Here is a 20,911-nt window from a genome sequence, read left to right on the forward strand (position 1 = left end):
GGCACAGACCGGGCACCGAAAACTGCGCCGATGCACTCAGCAGGCTCCCACTAGCCACCACTGAGGGGGCTACCGAGCATGGTGCTGAGATGGTCATGGCTGTTGAAGCTTTCGGAAGCGAAGGCTCACCCATGACAGCCCGTCAGGTTAAAGTCTGGACAAATAGAGATCCGCTATTGTCTCTAATCAAGAAATGTGTCCTGAATGGAGACTGGGCAGCCACGTACAGGGCATGCCCTGAGAAATTTAAACCATTTCACAGGCGCAAGGATGAACTCTCGATTCAGGCCGATTGCCTACTGTGGGGAAACCGCGTAGTCATGCCTCAGATGGGCAGAGAGTTGTTTATCTGAGAACTCCACAATGGGCACCCGGGCATTGTCACGATGAAGGCAATTGCCAGGTCACATGTTTGGTGGCCAGGGATAGACGCAGATCTGGAACTTTGTGTTCGCAGGTGCAACATGTGTGCCCAGCTTGGCAATGCGCCCAGGGAAGCCTCCCTTAGCCCCTGGCCATGGCCCGCCAAGCCTTGGTCACGCATCCATGTGGACTACACAGGTCCTTTCACGGGGAAAATGTTTTTGGTTGTAGTAGATGCCTACTCCAAATGGATCGAGTGTAACATTTTAAATTCAAGCACATCCTCTGCCACGGTAGAAAGCCTACGGGCAATGTTCGCTGCCTACGGTCTACCGGACATCTTGGTCAGCGGCAATGACCCGTGCTTCACAAGCACTGAATTCCAGGACTTCATGGCAGGCAATGGAATTAACTATGTTAGAACGGCACCGTTCAAGCCGGCCTCAAACGGCCAGGCAGAACGAGCAGTGCAGATAATCAAACAGGAGATGCTCAGAATCCAAAGGGGTTCCCTACAATGCCGCTTATCACACCGCCTGTTGGCCTACAGATCCCGACCACACTCGCTCACAGGGGTTCCACCCGCAGAGCTGCTAATGAAAAGGACGCTCAAAACCCGGTTATCCCTTATACACCCCACCATGAAAGAAATTGTCGAGAGCAGGCGCCAGTCACAATATGACTACCATGACAGGAATGCGAGGGCGCAATGTATTGATGTAAATGACCCTGTTTTTGTCCTCAACTACGCTGCAGGGCCCAAATGGCTCGCAGGCACTGTGGTTGCCAAAGAGGGAAATAGGATTCTGGTAGTTAAACTTACCAATGGACAAATCTGCCGCAAACATGTGGATCAAACAAAAAGGAGGTTCAGCAACCCCATAGAAGAAGCAGAGGAAGAACACGATGTAGAGTTCACTCCACCACAGGTGACCGAACACAGGAACCAAAAGGAGGAGAGTCCAGTCACTGTGGGCAGTCCGGACAGGCCTGAGGCACCGCAAACAGCAGACACTCAGGCCAGCGCCCAACAACCGGAGCCCCAACTCAGGCGCTCTACAAGGGAGCGTAAACCACCAGAGAGACTCAACCTGTGATCCCAATAAGACTTTGGCGGGGGAGGTGATGCCATGTATTCAACCAGCATTGTAACCCATGTATAATCCGACCTAAGTTGTACACTGAGAACAATGACCTCTAGCTGGTGAACTTGTGGAAGACACTCCTAATCTAGACCTTCAGATATAAAAGGGGAAGCTCCACCCACTTCCTGCACTTGAATGCTATGAAATAAAGGACAGGTCACAGACTGATCTTCTCTCAAGCATGGGCCTCGTGTGCATTTATACTCTATAGTAAGGACGTATTACTACCCTGTGTGCTGTTAGTTGTTGTGATTGCATTAGGATGAGGGTGAGTGCAAGGGGTGGCTAGTGAGATGGGGATGTGAAAATGAAGATAGAGAGAGATGGGTGGAGGTGCAAGGTAAGTTCGTGTGAGTAAGGATGTGCCGGCGTAGGGTAGGGAAGGCAGAGTGATGGGGATGTGATGAGAGGAACAGCAGGATGAGGTTGAGTGTAACTTTGCACGAATGATTTGTGATCTCCTGAGATCATTGAAACATTTGCAGCACTGCACGCAGGTCCTCCTGACCATATCCCTGCTTGCACCCTCCTCTGCAATGTGCAACCAGGCTGTGTTGATCTCCTAGGGAGGTCTTCTCTGCCCATTGGAATGGAAGAGGACCTCCATGCGTGCTGTGACTGCCTCCGTAAGCATATGGAGGGAGTCATGGGAGAGTCTGTGTGCAGCCCTTCTCCACCATGCAGTGTTCGTCAATGTTTGCAGCACTTCAATGCTATAGAACACTGACAGCCCAAATGTCAAATTAAAGTTGGCCATGGTCCCTTTAAGGAAACTGACTGATGACGTGTCATCAAATGACATGTCCAGACCCTCTTCCTCTCATTGGGCCAGGAAAGGCGAGGGGCAGGCTTAACAAGCCCTATTAGGGGAAATTCATTCTCTACAGCGGGCTGGAGCCAGGAACTGGTTTGACCGGCTGAGATTCGTAAAATCTAGCCTAAAGCTTTGGAACAACATGCATTATACACATACAAATCATTTATTGGGTATTGAATTTGGTTGTTCTTTATTTTAACTGTGGTAAGAGTTGTCTTGGGATGGGATAGAATAAGGTCATAGCAAAAAAGAAGTGATGGAGTGATCCTTTGTGGTTCATGAAGAGCGTAAGGTTGTGTGTAGGGGCCCAGTGGCCAGGTGCATGCCATTGGTGATGCCCTTGGGGAATCTGATATTTGAAAAAAATTGCAGAGCCTTCTTATTCCCGTGAAAAAAGTGATGAACGTATTTGCCTTGAAAGAAAGAAGGACTTGCATTTATATAGCGCCTTTCATGCAACCGGATGTCCCAAAGCGCTTTACAGCCAATGAAGTACTTTTGAAATATAGTCACTGTTGATATGTAGGAAACGCGACAGCCAATTTGCAATCACAAGCTCTCACAAACAGCAATGTGATAATGATCAGATAATCTTTTTGTAGTGATGTTGATTGAGGGATAACAATTGGCCAGGACACCGGGGGTAACTTCCCTGCTCTTCGAAATAGTGCCATGGGATCTTTTATGTCCACCTGAGAGAGCAGACGGGGCCTCGGTTTAATGTCTCATCCCACAGACTGCACCTCTGACAGTGTAGCACTCCCTCGGTGCTGCACTGGCATGTCAGCTTAGATTTTTGTGCTGAAGTCTGTGGAGTGGGATTTGAATCCATAACCTTCTGACTCAGAGGCAGGAGTGCTACCAACTGAGTCATATTTGATACTGAAATATATTCGTGAAATGTGTCAAGTCACCTGCTTGATACATCTATAAATTGAAGATTAGTTAATACTGCTGGTGTTCTCTGTGGCAGATTGCAATGAGACATATGCACAAAAGTTCTGAGTTGTGGTGACCTTGACAGGCAGATGGAGATGGCTGGAGGTCAGATTCGAAAAGATGGCACAAGTTCTGTAACTTCCTCCCTAGTGAAATGGAGCCTGTAAAGGCAGTTTTTCCTCCAGCATTCCAAGGAAGGTGTACCACTGCCTATTGATACAGCTTCATGGGCAAGGGCTGATGCATGGTTGTTGTGCTGGGATGCAGTTAAGCAGTGGTTGCTGTTCATGTATGTTGCTATGGTGACATGGAACAGATTAGTGCAATTGGACTGGTTTATACTGAGTATGTGAAGTTTGAATGGTTTTCATTGTCTGAGGTGATTTATCATTGATGCTTCATCAGCTGATTTATTTTGTGCTTTAATGTTAAAAAATTAGTGCCATTTATAAAAAAAAATAGCCTTATTATGCACATTTGTGAAAACATTCATAACGCAAGTGATGTTGTTCTCTGTAGTACTATGCAGGTTATTTCATTTTGTGTTTTTAATAGATCGAATCAAACACTAGAAAGCACTGAGCTACTCTTGATAATCACATACATTGATGACTACTTTTTCTGTCTTATTGATTCCTTAATCCCTCGCTGACTGCAGGGACATTACTGGACCAGATTAAAAAAACTCATAAGATTAATGTGTTTATTACACAAAAACTATAAATATTAATTAAAAAAATTTTTTTTTAGGGCGATTCCTTGATCAGGTACTCCTGACAAGGAGTGGCGATCACAGAGTTTATCTGTCATGAAATCATTGGGCTTGAATTTCTCTCTATTAGTTCCCATGGGCTCAAGTTTCCGCCCTCTGTAAGAACGGCCCACCTCCATAAGGTACGACGTTTTTCTGGAATAAAAAGGGCGCCGAAAATTTACCTTGCGGTTCTGCGAGCTCCTCAGGACGTCTTCGTGCTTGGCGTGGTGCAGCACAAAGGGTCAGGGCGGAGCCAGGTCCCAGCGCTGAAAACAGTGCCGGGACCTCTGCACATGCGCGCTAGAGTGTACGCGTATGTGCAATAGCTCCTCGCCCTCGAGGCTGCGTGGGAGGAGCCCAAAGCACGCCGCCCCTAGCCCTGGCCGAATGGGCTCACCGGGCGAAGATCGGACTCAGGCCTCCCTCCCTCCCTCCCATTCAGCTCCCGCTCCCTCCCATTCAGCTCCCGCTCCCCCCCACCTTCCTCCCTCCTGTTCAGCTCCCGCTCCCCCCCCACCTCCCTCTCTCACGTTCAGCTCTCGCTCCCCGTCCTCCCCCCTCCTGTCCCACCCTCCCTCCCTCCCCGTCCTCAGCAGGGCCCGAAAGCCCGGCATCTTGCTGGGGGCGGGCCCCGACCAAAATCTTCGGCTGTCCGGCTTCTACGCCCTTGGCGGGGCCTGCCCGCCCGGCATCTTGCTGGGGGAGGGCCCCGCCTGAAGTCTTCGGCGTGGTCCGTTCAGCTTCCCTCTCCCCCCTTTCCTCTTACCCCCCCTTCTCCTCTTCCCTCCTCTTTTCCCCCCTCCCTCCTCCTCCTTTCCCTCCCCCTCCCTCCCCCCTCTCTCCCGCCCTCCTCTCTCCCTCTCCATCCCTCCCTCTTGCCCTCCCCCTCCTCTCTCCCTCCCCTCCTCTCCCCCCCTCCTCCCTCCCCTCCCTCCCCCCTCTCCCTCTCCCTCTCTCCCTCCTTCCCTTCACCCTCCTCTCCCTCCCTCTCCATCCCCTCCCTCTCCCTCCCCTCCCTCTCCCTCCCCCTCATCCTCCCCCCCTCGCTGTCAGAAACACAGAGAGACACTGACAGAGAGAGAGAAAGAGACACTGACATAGACAGAGAGAGAGACACTGACAACGAGACAGAGAGAGAGAGCGAGAGAGACACTGGGGGAGCCCCATCCCAGCTCGCTGTTGGAGAGCTCCCGGTGCTGCAGTCGGTGAGTAGAAACTGCATTTTTTATTTATTGATTTTTTAATTATTTTTTTATTTTTAATACTTTAATTTTTTTTGATTGATTTATTGGTTGATTTATTGATTTATTTATCATTTATTATTGATGATGGCTCTTTATTTGTAAAAGTGAAGTGTTTAATGTTTGTAAAGCACCCTCCCCCCCTCCGCCCCCCCTATCTCACATTCCCTACACCTGATTTATAAGTGTAGGCCAGGTTTTTCTGAGCATACACAAATCTACACTTACTCTATTCTAAGTTAGTTTGGAGTAAGTTTTCGCTGCCTAAACTTGCAAAACAGACATAAGTGGCTGGACACGCCCCCTTTTGAAAAAAAAAATCTGTTCTAAAATGAAACTATTCTAACTCACTAGAACTGGAGCAAACTAAATGCCGAGAATAGCAATTTCTAAGATGCTCCATTCTAAATTGCTTGCTCCAAAAAGATAGGAGGAACTCGGGTCGAAACTTGAGCCCCATGAATAGAAAATAAAGGGCTTCAGGCTTGTGATTTGCTCCTTATTGGGAGTGTCCACTTAGGAATCAGCCCTTATATTTGCATTATTAGAAATTAACAGATGGACAAAAGTTGAAATATATATATTTTAAAAGGTGAACAGGTATTTGCCAACTGTAAGGACAAATACCATGTCTGGTGAGTACAATGATGTATACCACTCTATACCATAAGGTCTGGTAAGACTGTTCTTTTACTGGCCGAGATCAAACAGATAACAGAGAACACAATCATTTTTTTCTGTTATTTCTCGTGATTTTTTTGAAATTGTGCATTTAAACAATCCATCCTGCTAATATTAATGGGGAAACGGATTGTAGGAGTTACTGAGGCAAGCGTGGGAATTAAGTTAGCATATAGAGCCGAGCTGAACCACCCTTATGTTATCTTTATGTCGCTAAAGTGCTTACAAGGGGGAATAGTTTACACAAAATTGACTGGCTCTAGGAATTTAGGAACAGAAGTAGGCCATTCAACTCCTCGAGCCTACTCCGCCATTTAATTACAGCATGGCTGATCTGCACCTCAACTCCACTTACTCGCTTTTGCTCCATATCCCTTGATACCCTTTCCTAATGGAAATCTATCTCAAGTCTCGAAAGCTCCGATTATCCTAGAATCCATAGCCTTTTGCGGAAAGAGTTCCAGATTTCTGACACTATTTTTGTGAAAATGTGCTTCCTGATTACCCTCCTGAATGATCTAGCTTTCATTTTATTATGCCCCATGTTCTTGACTCCCCCACCAGAGAATATACTTTCTCCCTATCTACTTTTTAAACACCTTGATCAAATCATCCTATAATCTTCCTGAGTCAAGGGAATGATATCAATAGATAAGGGAGAACCAGTGGATGTGGTGTATTTGGATTTTCAGAAGGCATTCGATAAGGTGCTGCACACGAGGTTATTAAACAAAATTAGGCTCATGGAATAAGGGGTAATATACTAGCATGCATTGAGGATTGGTTAATGGATAGAAAACAGAGAGTAGCAATAAATGGGTCATTTTCGGATTGGCAGGCTGTAACTAGTGGGGTGCTGCAAGGAGCTATTCACAATCTATATCAATGATTTGGATGAGGGGACCAAATGTAATAAATCCAAGTTTGTTGATGATACAAAGCTAGGTGGGAATGTAAGTTGTGAGGAGGATGCAAAGAGGCTTCAAGGGGATATAGACAGGTTAAGTGAATGGGCAAGAACATGGCAAATGGAATATCATGTGGCAAAATGTGAAGTTATCCACTTTGGTAGGAAAAATAGAAAAGCAAAGTATTTTTAAATGTTGAGAGATTGAGAAATGTTGGTGTTCAGACGGACCCGGGTGTCCTTGTACATGGATCACTGAAAGTTAACGAGCAGGTACAGCAAGCAATTAAGAAAGCAAATGGTATATTGGCCTTTATTAGAAGAGGATTTGTGTATAAGAGTAAAGACATCCTATTGCAGTTATAATAGGGTCAAGTTTCGGCCTGAGTTGCTCCTATTTTTTTGGAGCAACTAGTTTAGAATGGAGTATCTTAAAAATTGCAATTCTCGGCATTTAGTTTGCTCCAGTTCCAGTGAGTTAGAACAGTTTCATTTCAGAACAGATTTTTTTTTCAAAAGGGGGCATGTCCGGCCACTTATGCCTGTTTTGCAAGTTTAGGCAGCGAAAACTTACTCCAAACTAACTTAGGATGGAGTAAGTGTAGATTTTTGTACGCACAGAAAAACCTTGCCTACACTTAGAAAACCAGGCGTAAGGAAGAGAGATAGGGTGGGGGGAGGGGGGGGAAGGGAAGTTTACAAACATGAAACACATCACTTTTTCAAATAAAGAGCCATCATAAATAATAAATGATAAATAAATCAATGGGTCAACCAATAAATCAATCAAAAAATTTTTAACATTTTTTTATAAAAATTAAAAATCAATAAATAAAAAATTACGTTTCTACTCACTGACTGCAGCACCGGGAGCCCTCCAACAGCGTGCTGAGACGGGCTCCCTCCCCAGTGTCTCTCTCTCTGTCTGTCAGTATCTCTGTGTTTCTGACAGCGAGGGGTGGGGAGAGGAGGGGTGGGAGGAGGGGGGAGAAGAGTGAGGGGGGAGAGAGGGGGGATGGAGAGGAGAGAGAGGAAGAGGAGAGGGAGGAAGAGGAGAGGAGAGGAGGAAGAGGGAGGAAGAGGAGAGTGGGGGAGGGAGAGGGGGACAGGGAGAGGGAGGGAGGGAGAGGGATAAGAGGGAGGAGGCTGAACGGGCCCGGCCGATGAGAGAAGCTGGGCCGAAGACTTCGGGTGGGGCCCACCCCCAGCAAGATGCCGGGCGGGCGGGCCCTGACAAAGATGAGGAGAGGGAGCGGACTGGACCGAAGGGGGGAGGGGAGCCGGAGCGGAGCGGGACCTGGGGGGTGAACGGCAGGCAGCGGAGCAGCAGCTGAACGGGGGGGTGAGGTGCGATGCGGGAGAGAGCGGGAGCTGGGGGGTGGGATGCGGGAGAGAGCAGGACCGCGAGCTGGGGGGGTGGGTGTGGGGGGCGGAGGGGGGTGCGGGAGAGAGCCAGAAGGAGCAGGAGCTGGGGGGTGGGGGGGGAGAGAGCCAGAGGGAGCGGGAGCGGGACAGGGGAAGCCGGAGCCGGAGCCAGAGCAGGAACTCGAGGAAGAAGGTGCCGTCCGATCTTCGCCGTCCCAGTGAGTCCATTCGGCCAGGGCTAGTGGCTGCGTGCTTCGGGCCCCTCCCACACAGTTTCGGGCACCTGGAGCTACTGCACATGCACGCACACTGTAGCGCGCACGTGCAGAGATCCCGGCACTGTTTTCAGCGCCGGGACCTGGCTCTGCCCCCCCACAGCTTGTGCTGTGCTGCGCCGAGGGCCTGGGTTGACCTGAGGGAGGGGAGAATACCGAGGTAAGTTTTCGGCGCGGTTTTGAGGGTGGAAATCAGGCGTGGCTCGCAGGACTGTGCCGTTCTAGGCGCGGCCCGAAACCTGACCCAATAGGGCCCTGGTGAGACCGCACTTGGAGTATTGTGTACAGTTTTGGTCTCCTTATCTAAGGAAGGATATACTTGCCATAGAGGGAGTGCAACGAAGGTTCACCAGACTGATTCCTGGGATAGGGGGATTGTCCTGTGAGCAGACTAGATCTATATTCTCTAGAGTTTAGAAGAATGAGAGGTGATCTCATTGAAACATACACAATTCTTACAGAGCTAGCCAGCATAGATGCAGGGAGGATGTTTCTGTTGTGTATCTGTAAAGCATGCACTCCCATATTCCACCACCAAGGAGCGCATCCCCTGAAGTCCCAAGGGATCCCAGCATCCCTTGGGAGTACTGTATATAAGCCGGCCCCTAAGGCCTGTTCCTCACTCTGGAGTGTCTTACTAAAGGCTGAGGTCACCGTTACTTTAATCTCCCTGTGTGCAATTTCATCTGTGTTAGGAACACAATAACTGGCGACGAGTATACGAATCCAACGCAAAGATGCAGCAAACTGTGGGCATCCTGGAGAAGTTCTCGGAGGGTGAGGACTGGGAAGCCTATGTCGAACGGCTAGACCAGTACTTTGTAGCCAACGAGCTGGATGGAGAAGGAAGCGCTGCAAAAAGGAGAGCGGTCCTCCTCACAGTCTGCGGAGCACCGACCTACAGCCTCATGAAGAATCTTCTGGCTCCGGTGAAACCCACAGATAAGTCGTATGAGGAGCTGTGTACACTAGTTCAGGGGTATCTTAACCCAAGGGAGAGCTTGCTGATGGCGAGGTATCGGTTCTACATGTGCCAGCGATCTGAAGGTCAGGAAGTGGCGAGCTACGTCGCCGAGCTAAGGCGACTTGCAGGACAATGTGAGTTTGATGACTACCTGGAGCAGATGCTCAGAGACTTTTTTGTACTGGGCATTGACCACCCTACGAAAATTTTTGACTGCAGAGACACCGACCCTCAGTAAGGCTATTGCGATAGCACAGGCGTTTATGTCCACCAGTGATAACACCAAACAAATCTCTCAGCACACAAGTGCTAGCAATATTCATAAAATAACTGGAACTGTGTTTGTAAGCAGAAATGTGCAGGGCAGAAACCACAAGTCTGCAACTGCCAGCAGGCCTCAGGTGACCTAGATGACTCAGAGTCCGCAACAAAGGATGAATGCAAGGCAATTCACACCTTCGTGGCGTTGTGGAGGCTTCCATTCAGCCTATTCATGCCACTTCAAAGGGTATGTTTGCAAGAGCTGTGGAACAATGGGGCACCTCCAACGAGTTTGCAGATGAGCTGCAAGCTCTGCAAAACCTGCTAACCACCATGTGGCAGAGGAAGATCGGTCCATGGTGGATCAAAGCAATTTCGAGCCTCAGAGAGAGGAGGCAGATGCTGAAGTACACGGGGTGCACACATTTTCGACGAAATGTCCACCTATAATGCTAAATGTAAAATTGAATGGCTTACCCGTAGCCATGGAACTGGACACTGGCATTAGCCAATCCATCATGAGTAAAAATATGTTTGAGAGACTGTGGTGCAACAAGGCACTCAGACCAGCCCTGAGCCCCATCCACATGAAACTGAGAACGTACACCAAAGAGCTCATCACTGTCCTGAGCAGCGCCATGGTCAAGGTCACGTATGAGGACACGGTGCATGAACTGCCAATCTGGATTGTCCAGGGCGATGGCCCCACACTGCTTGGAAGGAGCTGGCTGGGCAAAATCCGCTGGAACTGGGATGACATCCGAGCGCTATCACATGTCGATGAGGCCTCATGTACCCAGGTTCTGAACAAATTTCCTTCCCTTTTTGAGCCAGGCATTAGAAACTTTTCCGGGGCGAAGGTGCGGATCCACTTGGTCCCAGAGGCACGACCCATTCACCACAAGGCGCAAGCGGTACCTCACATGATGAGGGAGAGAGTGGAAATCACGCTGGACAGGCTGCAACGCGAGGGCATCATTTCCCCAGTGGAATTCAGCAAGTGGGCCAGCCTGATTGTTCCAGTACTCAAAAGTGATGGCACGGTCAGGATTTGCGGCGATTATAAAGTAGCTATTAATCGTTTCTCGCTACAGGACCAATACCCACTACCTAAGGCAGACGACCTATTTGCGACGCTGGCAGGAGGCAAGACATTCACCAAGCTCGACCTGACTTCGGCGTACATGATGACGCAGGAGCTGGAGGAGTCTTCGAAGGGCCTCACCTGCATCAACACGCACAAGGGTCTGTTCATCTACAACAGATGCCCGTTTGGAATTCTGCAGCGATCTTCCAGAGAAACATGGAGAGCCTACTCAAGTCGGTACCACGCACGGTGGTTTTTCAGGACGACATATTGGTCACGGGTCGGGACACCGCCGAGCACCTACAAACCTTGGAGGAGGTCCTTCAGCGACTGGATTGCGTAGGGCTGCGGCTGAATAGGTCGAAATGCGTCTTCATGGCAACAGAAGTGGAGTTTTTGGGGAGCAAGATCGCGGCGGAGGGCATTCGGCCCACAGACGCCAAGACAGAGGCTATCAGGAATGCGCCCAGGCCACAGAATGTCACGGAGCTGAGGTCGTTCCTGGGACTCCTCAAATATTTTGGTAACTTCCTACCGGGGTTAAGCACCCTCTTAGAGCTCCAACATGTGTTATTGCGTAAAGGTGAGAACTGGGTATGCGGAAAAAAACAAGTAATTGCTTTTGAGAACGCCAGAAACATTTTATTCTCCAACAAGCTGCTTGTATTGTATAACCCGTGTAAAAGACTTGTGTTAGCATGTGATGCGTCGTCGTACGGAGTCGGGTGTGTATTATAACAAGCTAACGTTGCGGGGAAGTTGCAACCTGTCGCCTATACCTTCAGGAACTTGTCTAAGGCCGAGAGGGCCTGCAGCATGATTGAGAAAGAGGCATTAGCGTGTGTGTTCGGGTAAAGAAAATGCATCAATACCTGTTTGGCCTCAAATTTGAGCTGGAAACCAATCACAAGCCCCGCATATCCCTGTTCGCTGAAAACAAAGGGATAAATACGAATGCCTCAGCCTGCATACAAAGGTGGGCACTCATGCTATCAGCGTATAACTATACCATTCGGCACAGGCCAGGCACCGAGAACTGTGCGGATGCTCTCAGTCGGCTACCATTGCCCACCACGGGGGTGGAAATGGCGTAGCCTGCAAACTTGTTGATGGTGGCGCAGCCCGCAGACTTGTTGATGGTCATGGAAGTGTTTGAAAATGATAAATCACCTGTCACGGCCCGCCAGATTAGGACTTGGACCAGGTAAGATCCTCTGCTGTCCCTAGTAAAAAACTGTGTACTGCATGGGAGCTGGGCCAGCATCCCCGTTGAAATGCAAGAGCTAATCAAGCCATTCCAGCAGCGAAAGGCTGAGCTGTCCATTCAGGCAGACTGCCTGTTGTGGGGTAGCCGCGTAGGGCTACCCAAAAAGGGCAGGGAGACGTTCATCTCGGATCTCCACAGCACACACCCGGGAAAAGTAATGAGGAAAGCGATAGCCAGATCCCACGTGTAGTGGCCCGGTATCGACTATGACTTAGATTCCTGTGTACGGCAATGCAGCGTGTGTGCTCAGTTGAGTTACGCGCCCAGAGAGGCACCACTAAGTTTGTGGTCCTGGCCCTCCAGACCATGATTGACGATCCATGTCGACTATGTGGGCCCGTTTCTCGGTAAAATGTTCCTGGTGGTGGTGGATGCTTTTTCAAAATGGATTGAATGTGAAATAATGTCGGTAAGCACCGCCACCGCCACCATTGAAAGCCTGAGGGCCATGTTTGCCATCCACGGCATGCCTGACATACTGGTCAGTGACAACGGGCCATGTTTCACCAGTGCCGAATTTAAAGAATTCATGACCCGTAATGGGATCAAACATGTCACCTCGGCCCCGTTTAAACCAGCCTCCAATGGGCAGGTAGAGTGGGCAGTACAAACAATCAAACAGAGCCTTAAACGAGTCACAGAAGGCTCACTCCAAAACCCGCCTGTCCAGAGTACTGCTCAGCTACCGCATGAGACCCCACTCGCTCACAGGGGTGCTCCCGGCTGAGCTACTCATGAAAAGGACACTTAAAACCAGACTCTCGCCGGTCCACCCCAACCTGCATGATCAGGTAGAGAGCAGGCGGCAGCAACAAAATGTAAACGATGGTCGCGCCACTGTGTCACGGGAAATTGATCTAAATGACCCTGTGTATGTGCTAAACTATGGACATGATCCCAAGTGGATTGAGGGCATGGTGATAGCTAAAGAAGGGAGTAGGGTGTTTGTAGTCAAACTAGACAATGGACAAATTTGCAGAAAGCACCTGGACCAAACGAGGCTGCGGTTCACAGACTGCCCTGAACAACCCACAGCAGACACCACCTTTTTCGAGCCCATAACACACACCCAAAGGATCAACGATACCACCCCGGACCATGAAATTGAACCCATCATGCCCAACAGTCCAGCAAAGCCAGGCTCACCCAGCAGCCCTGCAGGGCCAACAACACGCCAGCCCAGCGAGGGCACAGCCAACACATCAGAACAGACATTTGTACTGAGGCAGTCCACCAGGGAAAGAAAGGCTCCCGACCGCCTCACCTTGTAAATAGTTTTCACTTTGACTTTGGGAGAGTGATGTATATCTGTAAAGCATACACTCCCATATTCCGCCACCAGGGAGCGCATCCTCTGAAGTCCCAAGGGATCTCAGCATCCCTTGGGAGCACTGTATATAAGCCGGCCCCTAAGGCCTGTTCCTCACTCTGGAGTGTCTTAATAAAGACTGAGGTCACTGTTACTTTAACCTCCCTGTGTGCAGTCTCATCTGTGTTAGGAACACAATAGTTTCCTCTGGCTGGGCAATCCAGATCCAGGGGTCACAGTCTCAGAATAAGGGGTCAACCATTTAGGACTGAGATGAGAAGAAACTTCTTCACCCAGAGGGTTGTGAATCTTTGGAATTCTTTACCCCAGAGGGCTATGGAGGCTCAGTCTTTGAGTATATTCAAGACAGAGATCGATAGATTTTTGGATATTAAGGGAATCAAGGGATATGGGGATAGTGCAGGAAAGTGGAGTTGAGGTAGAAGATCAGCCATGCTCTTATTGAATGGCAGAACAGGTTCGAGGGCTGAATGGCCTACTCCTGCTCCTAATTCTTATGTTCTTATGAACACAAGTCAAGTTTATGCAACCTGTCCTCATAATTAAACCATAATTGAAGAGATTTCCATATTACTCAAAACAGGTTTGGACACCCGGCAGTAAGCCCCTTTCAAAATGGAGCTGGCTGCATTGCCAGTGTTAAAGGGGTAGTATGGCTACTGACCCTGTTTTGAGGCTGTTACAGGCCCATTAATGCCAAGTGAATGTAGTTAAAATCGTCCCCAATGTTTCTGGTCACAAACCTTTCCTGATGTTAATGGATGTATTGCACAAGTCAGCTATGTAAAAATGGCATTACCTGCCTGTATGGGTGAGCTTGTAGCTTAGCCTCCCTGTGACCAGAGCAAAATGGCAACCAATGTCATCCAACATTGCCCCTGATTCTGTTTGTTGCCTCTGGTGGTATTTTGACTTCACTTGCCCCATGGAAGCCCATCTAGAAGCAGTGTTTTAAATCAGAATAAAGAATTGATTATATCAACTGATATTTTGCTGTTGGAATCATTAAATCCTCTCGGGCAGTACCCTATTGGATATCATTAGAGCTGCTTGTTTAAACAGCAATGTGAAAAAAAATCAAGAGATCAATAGAAAAATGTCAAACAGATGTTTATCTTATTTTTTTAACAGTTTGATCTTTAAAATAAACACTGCAGCTGCAGTTGATTTCAAACATGAAGTTTCAAGGCCAAGTGATTACTTCTTCCAGCTCTGCTGTGAATCTAAAATGTATGACAGTAAGCACAGCATGTTCTTGGATGTAGTGTATAATCTGTGCCCACTCAATAGTTTGCACAAATTCTTCAGTATGTCTTTTTTGTGAAATAGCAAGCACTAAATTTGGGGTAAAAAGAATTGTTTAATAAATGTTTAATATCTGGCAGACCGCCAAGGTTGCTGAAGAAATGCAGGGGCTAGAATAATGAGCAGTGAAAGGATTCCAAATTTCAAAAGCAGCAGCTGATGAGTAATAAGCAAAAGAGAGATAGAAAAAAAGTAAATTTTTTTGCTGCGCTGTCTGGTCATGGAATTTTATTGAAATGTTTGTGGGGTTGTCTTATTCCACTGGCAGTAGCTGAAAATTCCTTCCCCCCTCCCCCCCCCCCCCCCCACACACACACTCACACATGTACACACCCACCCATGCACACGTGCACTCTTTTTTTACCTTGAAACATCCTCCCAAGAGATTGCTCAGCTTATAGTTAGAAGCCGCTACAATAGGAAAAGGGCAGAGCTGAACTGTTTTTTCCTACTGAATTTTCTCCCGCCACTGGAATCACAGTAGATTTATTCTTAGAGTAAGGAAGTGACGTAAATTCAAAACAAAAATATAGTTGCTCCATTGAGGAAGAATGCTTTCTTTTTTAAGAAAATGCTTCAAATCGGATCGGAAGCTTTTGTGCTGGTGTCTATTTTGAATTGCATTCTTTTCTGTTGCATTAATTTTGAACTTCTGAAGCAGGCAGTAAAAATATGTGTTGCAGTGTAATTGTATCTTGTGATTTAGTAATCGCTGTGGGTGCAATGTGTCTTTTGCATTTACATTGCAGTTAGGTGGGTCTACATAAGACACAAAGGAAAATAAATGTCTCCACTGTGAAATATGATTCTTTTAAACATTTATTTATGAAAATGTTTTGAATGTTTTATTCACGTTGAAGGATGAATTAATTCCTCTAGTTTGTTGAAGGGAAATTCAGCATTGTTGTGTTTTATAACCAGAAAATAAATCATTTGCCATCGTCTCTTAACCAGGCAAAAAGAAAATGGTATTTTCCCCTGCTGACTGAGATGATTAGAATGCCTTGATCTTGTGCCAAATGCATCATTATAACATGATTGGTACATTAAGAGCAAATTAAAAAGTGTTTTTTGCAATCAGTGCAGTTTCAGATGAGAATCGGTGCTAATGCATTCTTGTGCTCAGATTATTAAATCAGTTTTTTAGTAATATTCAAAGGGAGGGACATGCCTATGGTCATTCTAGTAAACTGTGCCTAGGAGGAAGGACTATAAAAGAGCACTTCAAAATCGACTAGACTTTTGCATGTAATGTTTTGGTCCCAGAACATTATGTGGCTTAAAATGGTGTTTACAGTGGATATTTTAGGACCAGGTTTGTGTTCCCACATTTCCCAGTAGGGAGCAACGCTTGCAGAGAGTGCACTGGAAGAAATCACAGGCACAAAGTCCACGATGTTCTGTACATCTGGCAGTCATTAAAGGCCCCTTCCCTGTTTAAAATGGATGTTGGATAAAGTTGTTAAACTAGGTCAGCAAAGATCAGTCCATTACAAGTGGCTTACAGTTAATAAAGCTATTCCAGCATCAGGGCTACCTTCATGACAGTAGTATTAGCTGTAAATAACAAAAATGTACACTTATAGTACTCACTGATGGATCCTGGACTCTGAGGGAACCTGAATAAGTGGAGTAGTTCCTTTCAGGCCTTGTCAAGGGGCCGGATATGCAGCAGGGCCTAACTTCTGCCTGCTGGTGACCATGTCCCAAGAGCCAGGTATGGAATCATTTAAATATTCTGGGAGGGTACCCTGTGCCTGTAGAGGTGCAGCAGAAGCCTCCTTCCCTAGATTGCCGCTGGAAACTTTGAATGGCACCATGCCACTTTGAAAGTGGAAGCATGAGGCACAGATTTGGCCAAAACGATAGATAGACAATTATTTTGATTTTCCCAGATGGTGTTGTAGACTCTCCATCTGGAAAAATTGAACAACTTGTAATAGTAATAGTAATCGATCTCTCTGACTTCTAGGGCCGGTTCACAGAACAAGACCCAAACTGGTCTGAGCAGATATAGGCACCACTGAGCGTATCTGGTGCATTTGCCTGAATTCTTGGGGTAGCCTGGACTGTTGTCAGAATTGCCACAAAGTGCTGCCCCAGAAATAGAGAGGTGAGCAGAAGAAGTGCCTATTCCCTCCCTGCTCCTATTGGAATGTTTTTCAATGTGCAAATTGGACAGAAACTTGCTCGATCCAGTTTCTGCCCCAAATTGCAATCCTCCCGCCACAACTCCATCGGCATTCCACAACACCGGGTCCAGAATTTCTACCCTACTGAAAGGATTAAGGCAATAAGTTTTAAATAAGAATTACAACTAAATTCTGATGAAATATTTTATTTGTCACCACTGATAGACTGTTTACTCTTGTCAAAATGCTCGGCAGATTTTCATCCCCCAGCATTATCCAAAATCTAGCCTTTTCTGCCCCTCAACTGGGAGAATGCACCTACAGCTTTTCAGTTATTGAATAAATATATTATTCGTTTGATCTGAGAAAGTAACATTTACAGGGCTACAGTGGAAAAGCTCAAGAATTGTGGCTGCATTTAATTATTTATCCATTGTGAATCCACTGTATATTTTTATCAGCCCAGCTGCTCTTTGACACTCTAGAGCTGTTTTTACTGTGTTCAGAAATGTACTGCATTAAAAAGCAAAGATAACTACGGGGAACATCCTAATACCACAACAGAAATGACGTGAAAAAATAACTGGTGGAATTTGAATTCTAATACTTAGCAAATGACAATTTAATTTGATTAATATTTTGTTGAAAATGAAGAATGTTTGATCTTGACTATAAACAGAGGTGAGTCAGTAATCCACACATGCCCGAGCATTGGTTTCTGTTACTGTACTAGGGTTTACATTGAAGACTTGTTTTCCTGGCTGTTGGTCTCTTAGGCTGGGTGTTGGAGCATGAAATTAAAACTGGGCCTGTACCTGTTGTGTTAAATTCCACAGGGCGCATCAGATATTTTGTTGCAAGCTGTTGGTTAAATATAGTTTGTGTACTTGGTTAATGATGGTCTGTTTCTGATATGATTTTTATAGGTTCAACAAACCAACTGGCCAGTATTTAAAAGGACCTGTGAAGATCTTTGGAACTGCACAGAGGAATAAGGACCTGCTGGGACAAGCTGGTTTGTTGGAGTACGCTATTACGATTTAAGGGGTGACAAAATGAATAGAGGAATGTGAAAGAAAAGAATAATCCATGAGTGAAAAATTCTACAGTGAGAAAGAGTCAAATGCACTTGTAATTCTTTAAATTAGCTGAGGAAAGAACATTTTATCAGTACATTCTGTCTCATGAGAGGCTCTTTTACTAGCAAGTCATTAAAGAAGTGAGAACATTGTCAAAGTGAAGCTTATGTTTCTTTCCATTTTAAAGAAAACAATAACATATTTGACATTTATTCATCACTAACAATTCATCAAATGGCCTTTTATTGAAATAATCAATAATATTAAGGTGAAAGGGGAAGGAAGACAGAAAATGACTTCTTCAGTTCAGAACAACACATTCTGCACTGACAAAGAGAGTAACAAAAAGGAAATAAAGAATAACAATGAACATCCAGTAAAAATAGATGGAGACGCCAATGCAAATGAAATAATATCTCAGATTTGTATAACAGAAGAAAAGGAAGAGAGACATAACCTAAGAGCTGGCATTGTGAATGAACATCTCCGCATGCCACAGAATGTAACACTGCCGAATGAAGCTCTGGATGACCCTGTGAACCAAGGTGAGGAGTCTCAACCAGGTGATGTCAGAAATCAATTGTACAGAAGCAGAAACCTGGAGTTTTCAGAGCATCATGTGCCTAATGAAACTGAAACTATAGAACTGGAACATAAAGAATATACCAAGCACCATGAAAAAGCTTGCAGTTTGCAGTCACCTGACAAGGAAGATCGGAAATTTGGTACAGGTGAATGTGCCAGTGTTTCTCAAATTCAAAAGGAAGGGTATTCCCTAAAAAGACAGAGTTATACTGGTGAAGCTTCTGTGGAGTATCAATGGCCAAAAATGGATGTGACAGATGAAAATGAAAAAATACATTTCATGCAATTATCGCACAAAGACTCTTCATTTTCCAATTCATTGAAGAAAACTAATAAAAATGATGTATCAGTAGAGACTGGTGCATCCAGAGAAGATGATACTGGATGTTTATTAGAGAAGGTCTCAATTACTGATTGTTGTATTGGATCATTGAATTTTCAAGAATTCTGCATGGATGCCATTGGTAGCACTCATAATTCACAGCGGGCATCAGTAGATCAGTTCAAAGCCATCTCTCCACCTGATCCAGTTGACTTGACCTCAGTGGAAATGATTGTAGTTCATTCCAACTCCTCTACCTCAAAAAACAAGAAATCAGTCCCAGAGCTACAAATGAATATAGAAAAGCCACTTGACCTTGTCAATGTAAGCACATCACATTGTGAAAAAATAGTATCTACCTTAGGTTTAGGTGGTGAACTACTGGTGGCCATTAATAAACCAGAAGCCCAGGTAAACTTGAATACATTAACCGACCAATGTAAAGTAATTGATGCACACAATCGCCTCTCTATAAGTGACTGGCAGAAGACTGGTGAATTTTTGCCTGAAGTACCAGGAGTTCAGAGCAGGAGAAACATTTTTGAAGTAAAGGAGAAAATGGAGCCTTGTGATGTTAGCCAACAATCATCCACCATGCTTAGTGAAGAAACAGCTGAAACAGTGCAGCATCTGCAAGACAACACAAAAGAACAACATCTTAAAAACTTGAATTTTGAACAAGACTGGTTCTTAGACCCACCAGTGGAACGTTATGCAGATGGCAGTTTAGTATCTGAAAACACTTCTTCAGTATTAATGAGGCAGGGTTGTAAAAACAGAATCTTCAGTCTGATACATACTGAATTTGGTACCCAACATTCCGTAGAACCAGCTGAACATCTTGGCAGTTCTTTTTCAAATGCTACTAATGAAGTGCCCAGTGTGGAATCTGCTATTTCAGGAATTCCAAACACTACCCGTGCGGCAGATAACTACACTAAAAGTGATGAACTGCCATGTACAGGAACGGATGAACTTTCTAAGCAAGAATTTGACAGCCTTCATGATGCTTTTGAAATCAGTGGGAGAAGAAAAGAAGACAGAAGGCAACCTTTTGTGAGTGACAGTAGTTCATTAGAACATGAAACAGTTCAGGTGAAAAGCATTACTAAAATGACAGAAAAGGAAAGTTCTGAAGTCCTTAGCCTCACACACTCAGAGCTATCAAAGCAACATCTTTCTGGACTAGGTCCAAATACAGGCAAGGATGCACCAGAAGTTAGTCTTGGTCAGTACGGTGATGAATGTTCTGTTGGAAAAACAGAGGGCTTTTTACAAAAGGAAGCAAATGAAATAAACAGTAATGTGATGATAATTGGGGAAAAACAGCTCACAGGGTTTTCTGAAGAGCTTCTGCACTCTGAAAGCCCGGTAGTCTCACAGACTGTAAATCCTACTTGTACACCGTTTCAGCAGATGGTAAACATGAAAATTACTGATCAGTCCTCAGATTCTGCTTTTAAGGAGCTCTCACTGCTTCATGCTGGGATATTGTCAGAATCTTTGCTGTCACCATCATTAGGGAATATGCAGACATGGAACTCATTCTCTAAAGCTTCTGATAAAGCTGTTTGTAACAGTGGAATCCCAAAACCAATTCTGCAGCATCCCAGGACTGTTCTAACAGACAAAGGAGAAACACAAACAAACTACCAGCCCAAGCCCGAAGGGAAGACTGAAGCTAATTTCATTCCTAAACCCAAGTATGTAAGACCTAAAATTATAACATACATTCGAAAACCACTTCAAGTAAAACCACTTGATGCTGTACACGACACCCTGGGACTGTCCCCAAAACTTTCAACATGGACCGAGTCCATTTCTAAACCCTGTATTTCAAAAGAGCACAAGACCTCTACATGTGAAAATAAACCCCTCTCTGTGCTCAGTGTTCCTGGTTCCTTTCATGACAGATACAGACCAGAATTGCAAAGAACTAAGATATATACGACTGGACTGATGGTATCTGGAATCAAACCTCCTGCTCAGCAGATGTTTCCCAGGATAATGGGAAAGCCATTTTCTTCTTCCACTGCTGTCACATCAAAGAAAGCTACTGAAATGTTTACACAGGAGAGCATTTCTGAGGTAA

At 45.9% G+C, this 20,911-nt stretch overlaps 1 protein-coding gene across 4 annotated transcripts in view; it reads left to right on the forward strand.

Annotated features, from left to right (window-relative positions):
* LOC139275187 (microtubule-associated tumor suppressor candidate 2-like) overlaps window positions 1–20,911 on the forward strand; it is an 876,619-nt gene that overhangs the window by 333,473 nt on the left and 522,235 nt on the right. For all 4 annotated transcript variants that reach the window (XM_070892299.1, XM_070892303.1, XM_070892301.1 and 1 more), the window contains one exon: window positions 17,760–20,907. In XM_070892299.1, the coding sequence (XP_070748400.1) occupies window positions 18,205–20,907 (2,703 nt within the window). In that variant the 5' untranslated portion in view covers window positions 17,760–18,204. The remainder of the gene's footprint in view (window positions 1–17,759; window positions 20,908–20,911) is intronic.

The sequence above is a fragment of the Pristiophorus japonicus genome, chromosome 10 (genome assembly GCF_044704955.1).
Source record: "Pristiophorus japonicus isolate sPriJap1 chromosome 10, sPriJap1.hap1, whole genome shotgun sequence".
NCBI lineage: Eukaryota > Metazoa > Chordata > Chondrichthyes > Pristiophoridae > Pristiophorus > Pristiophorus japonicus.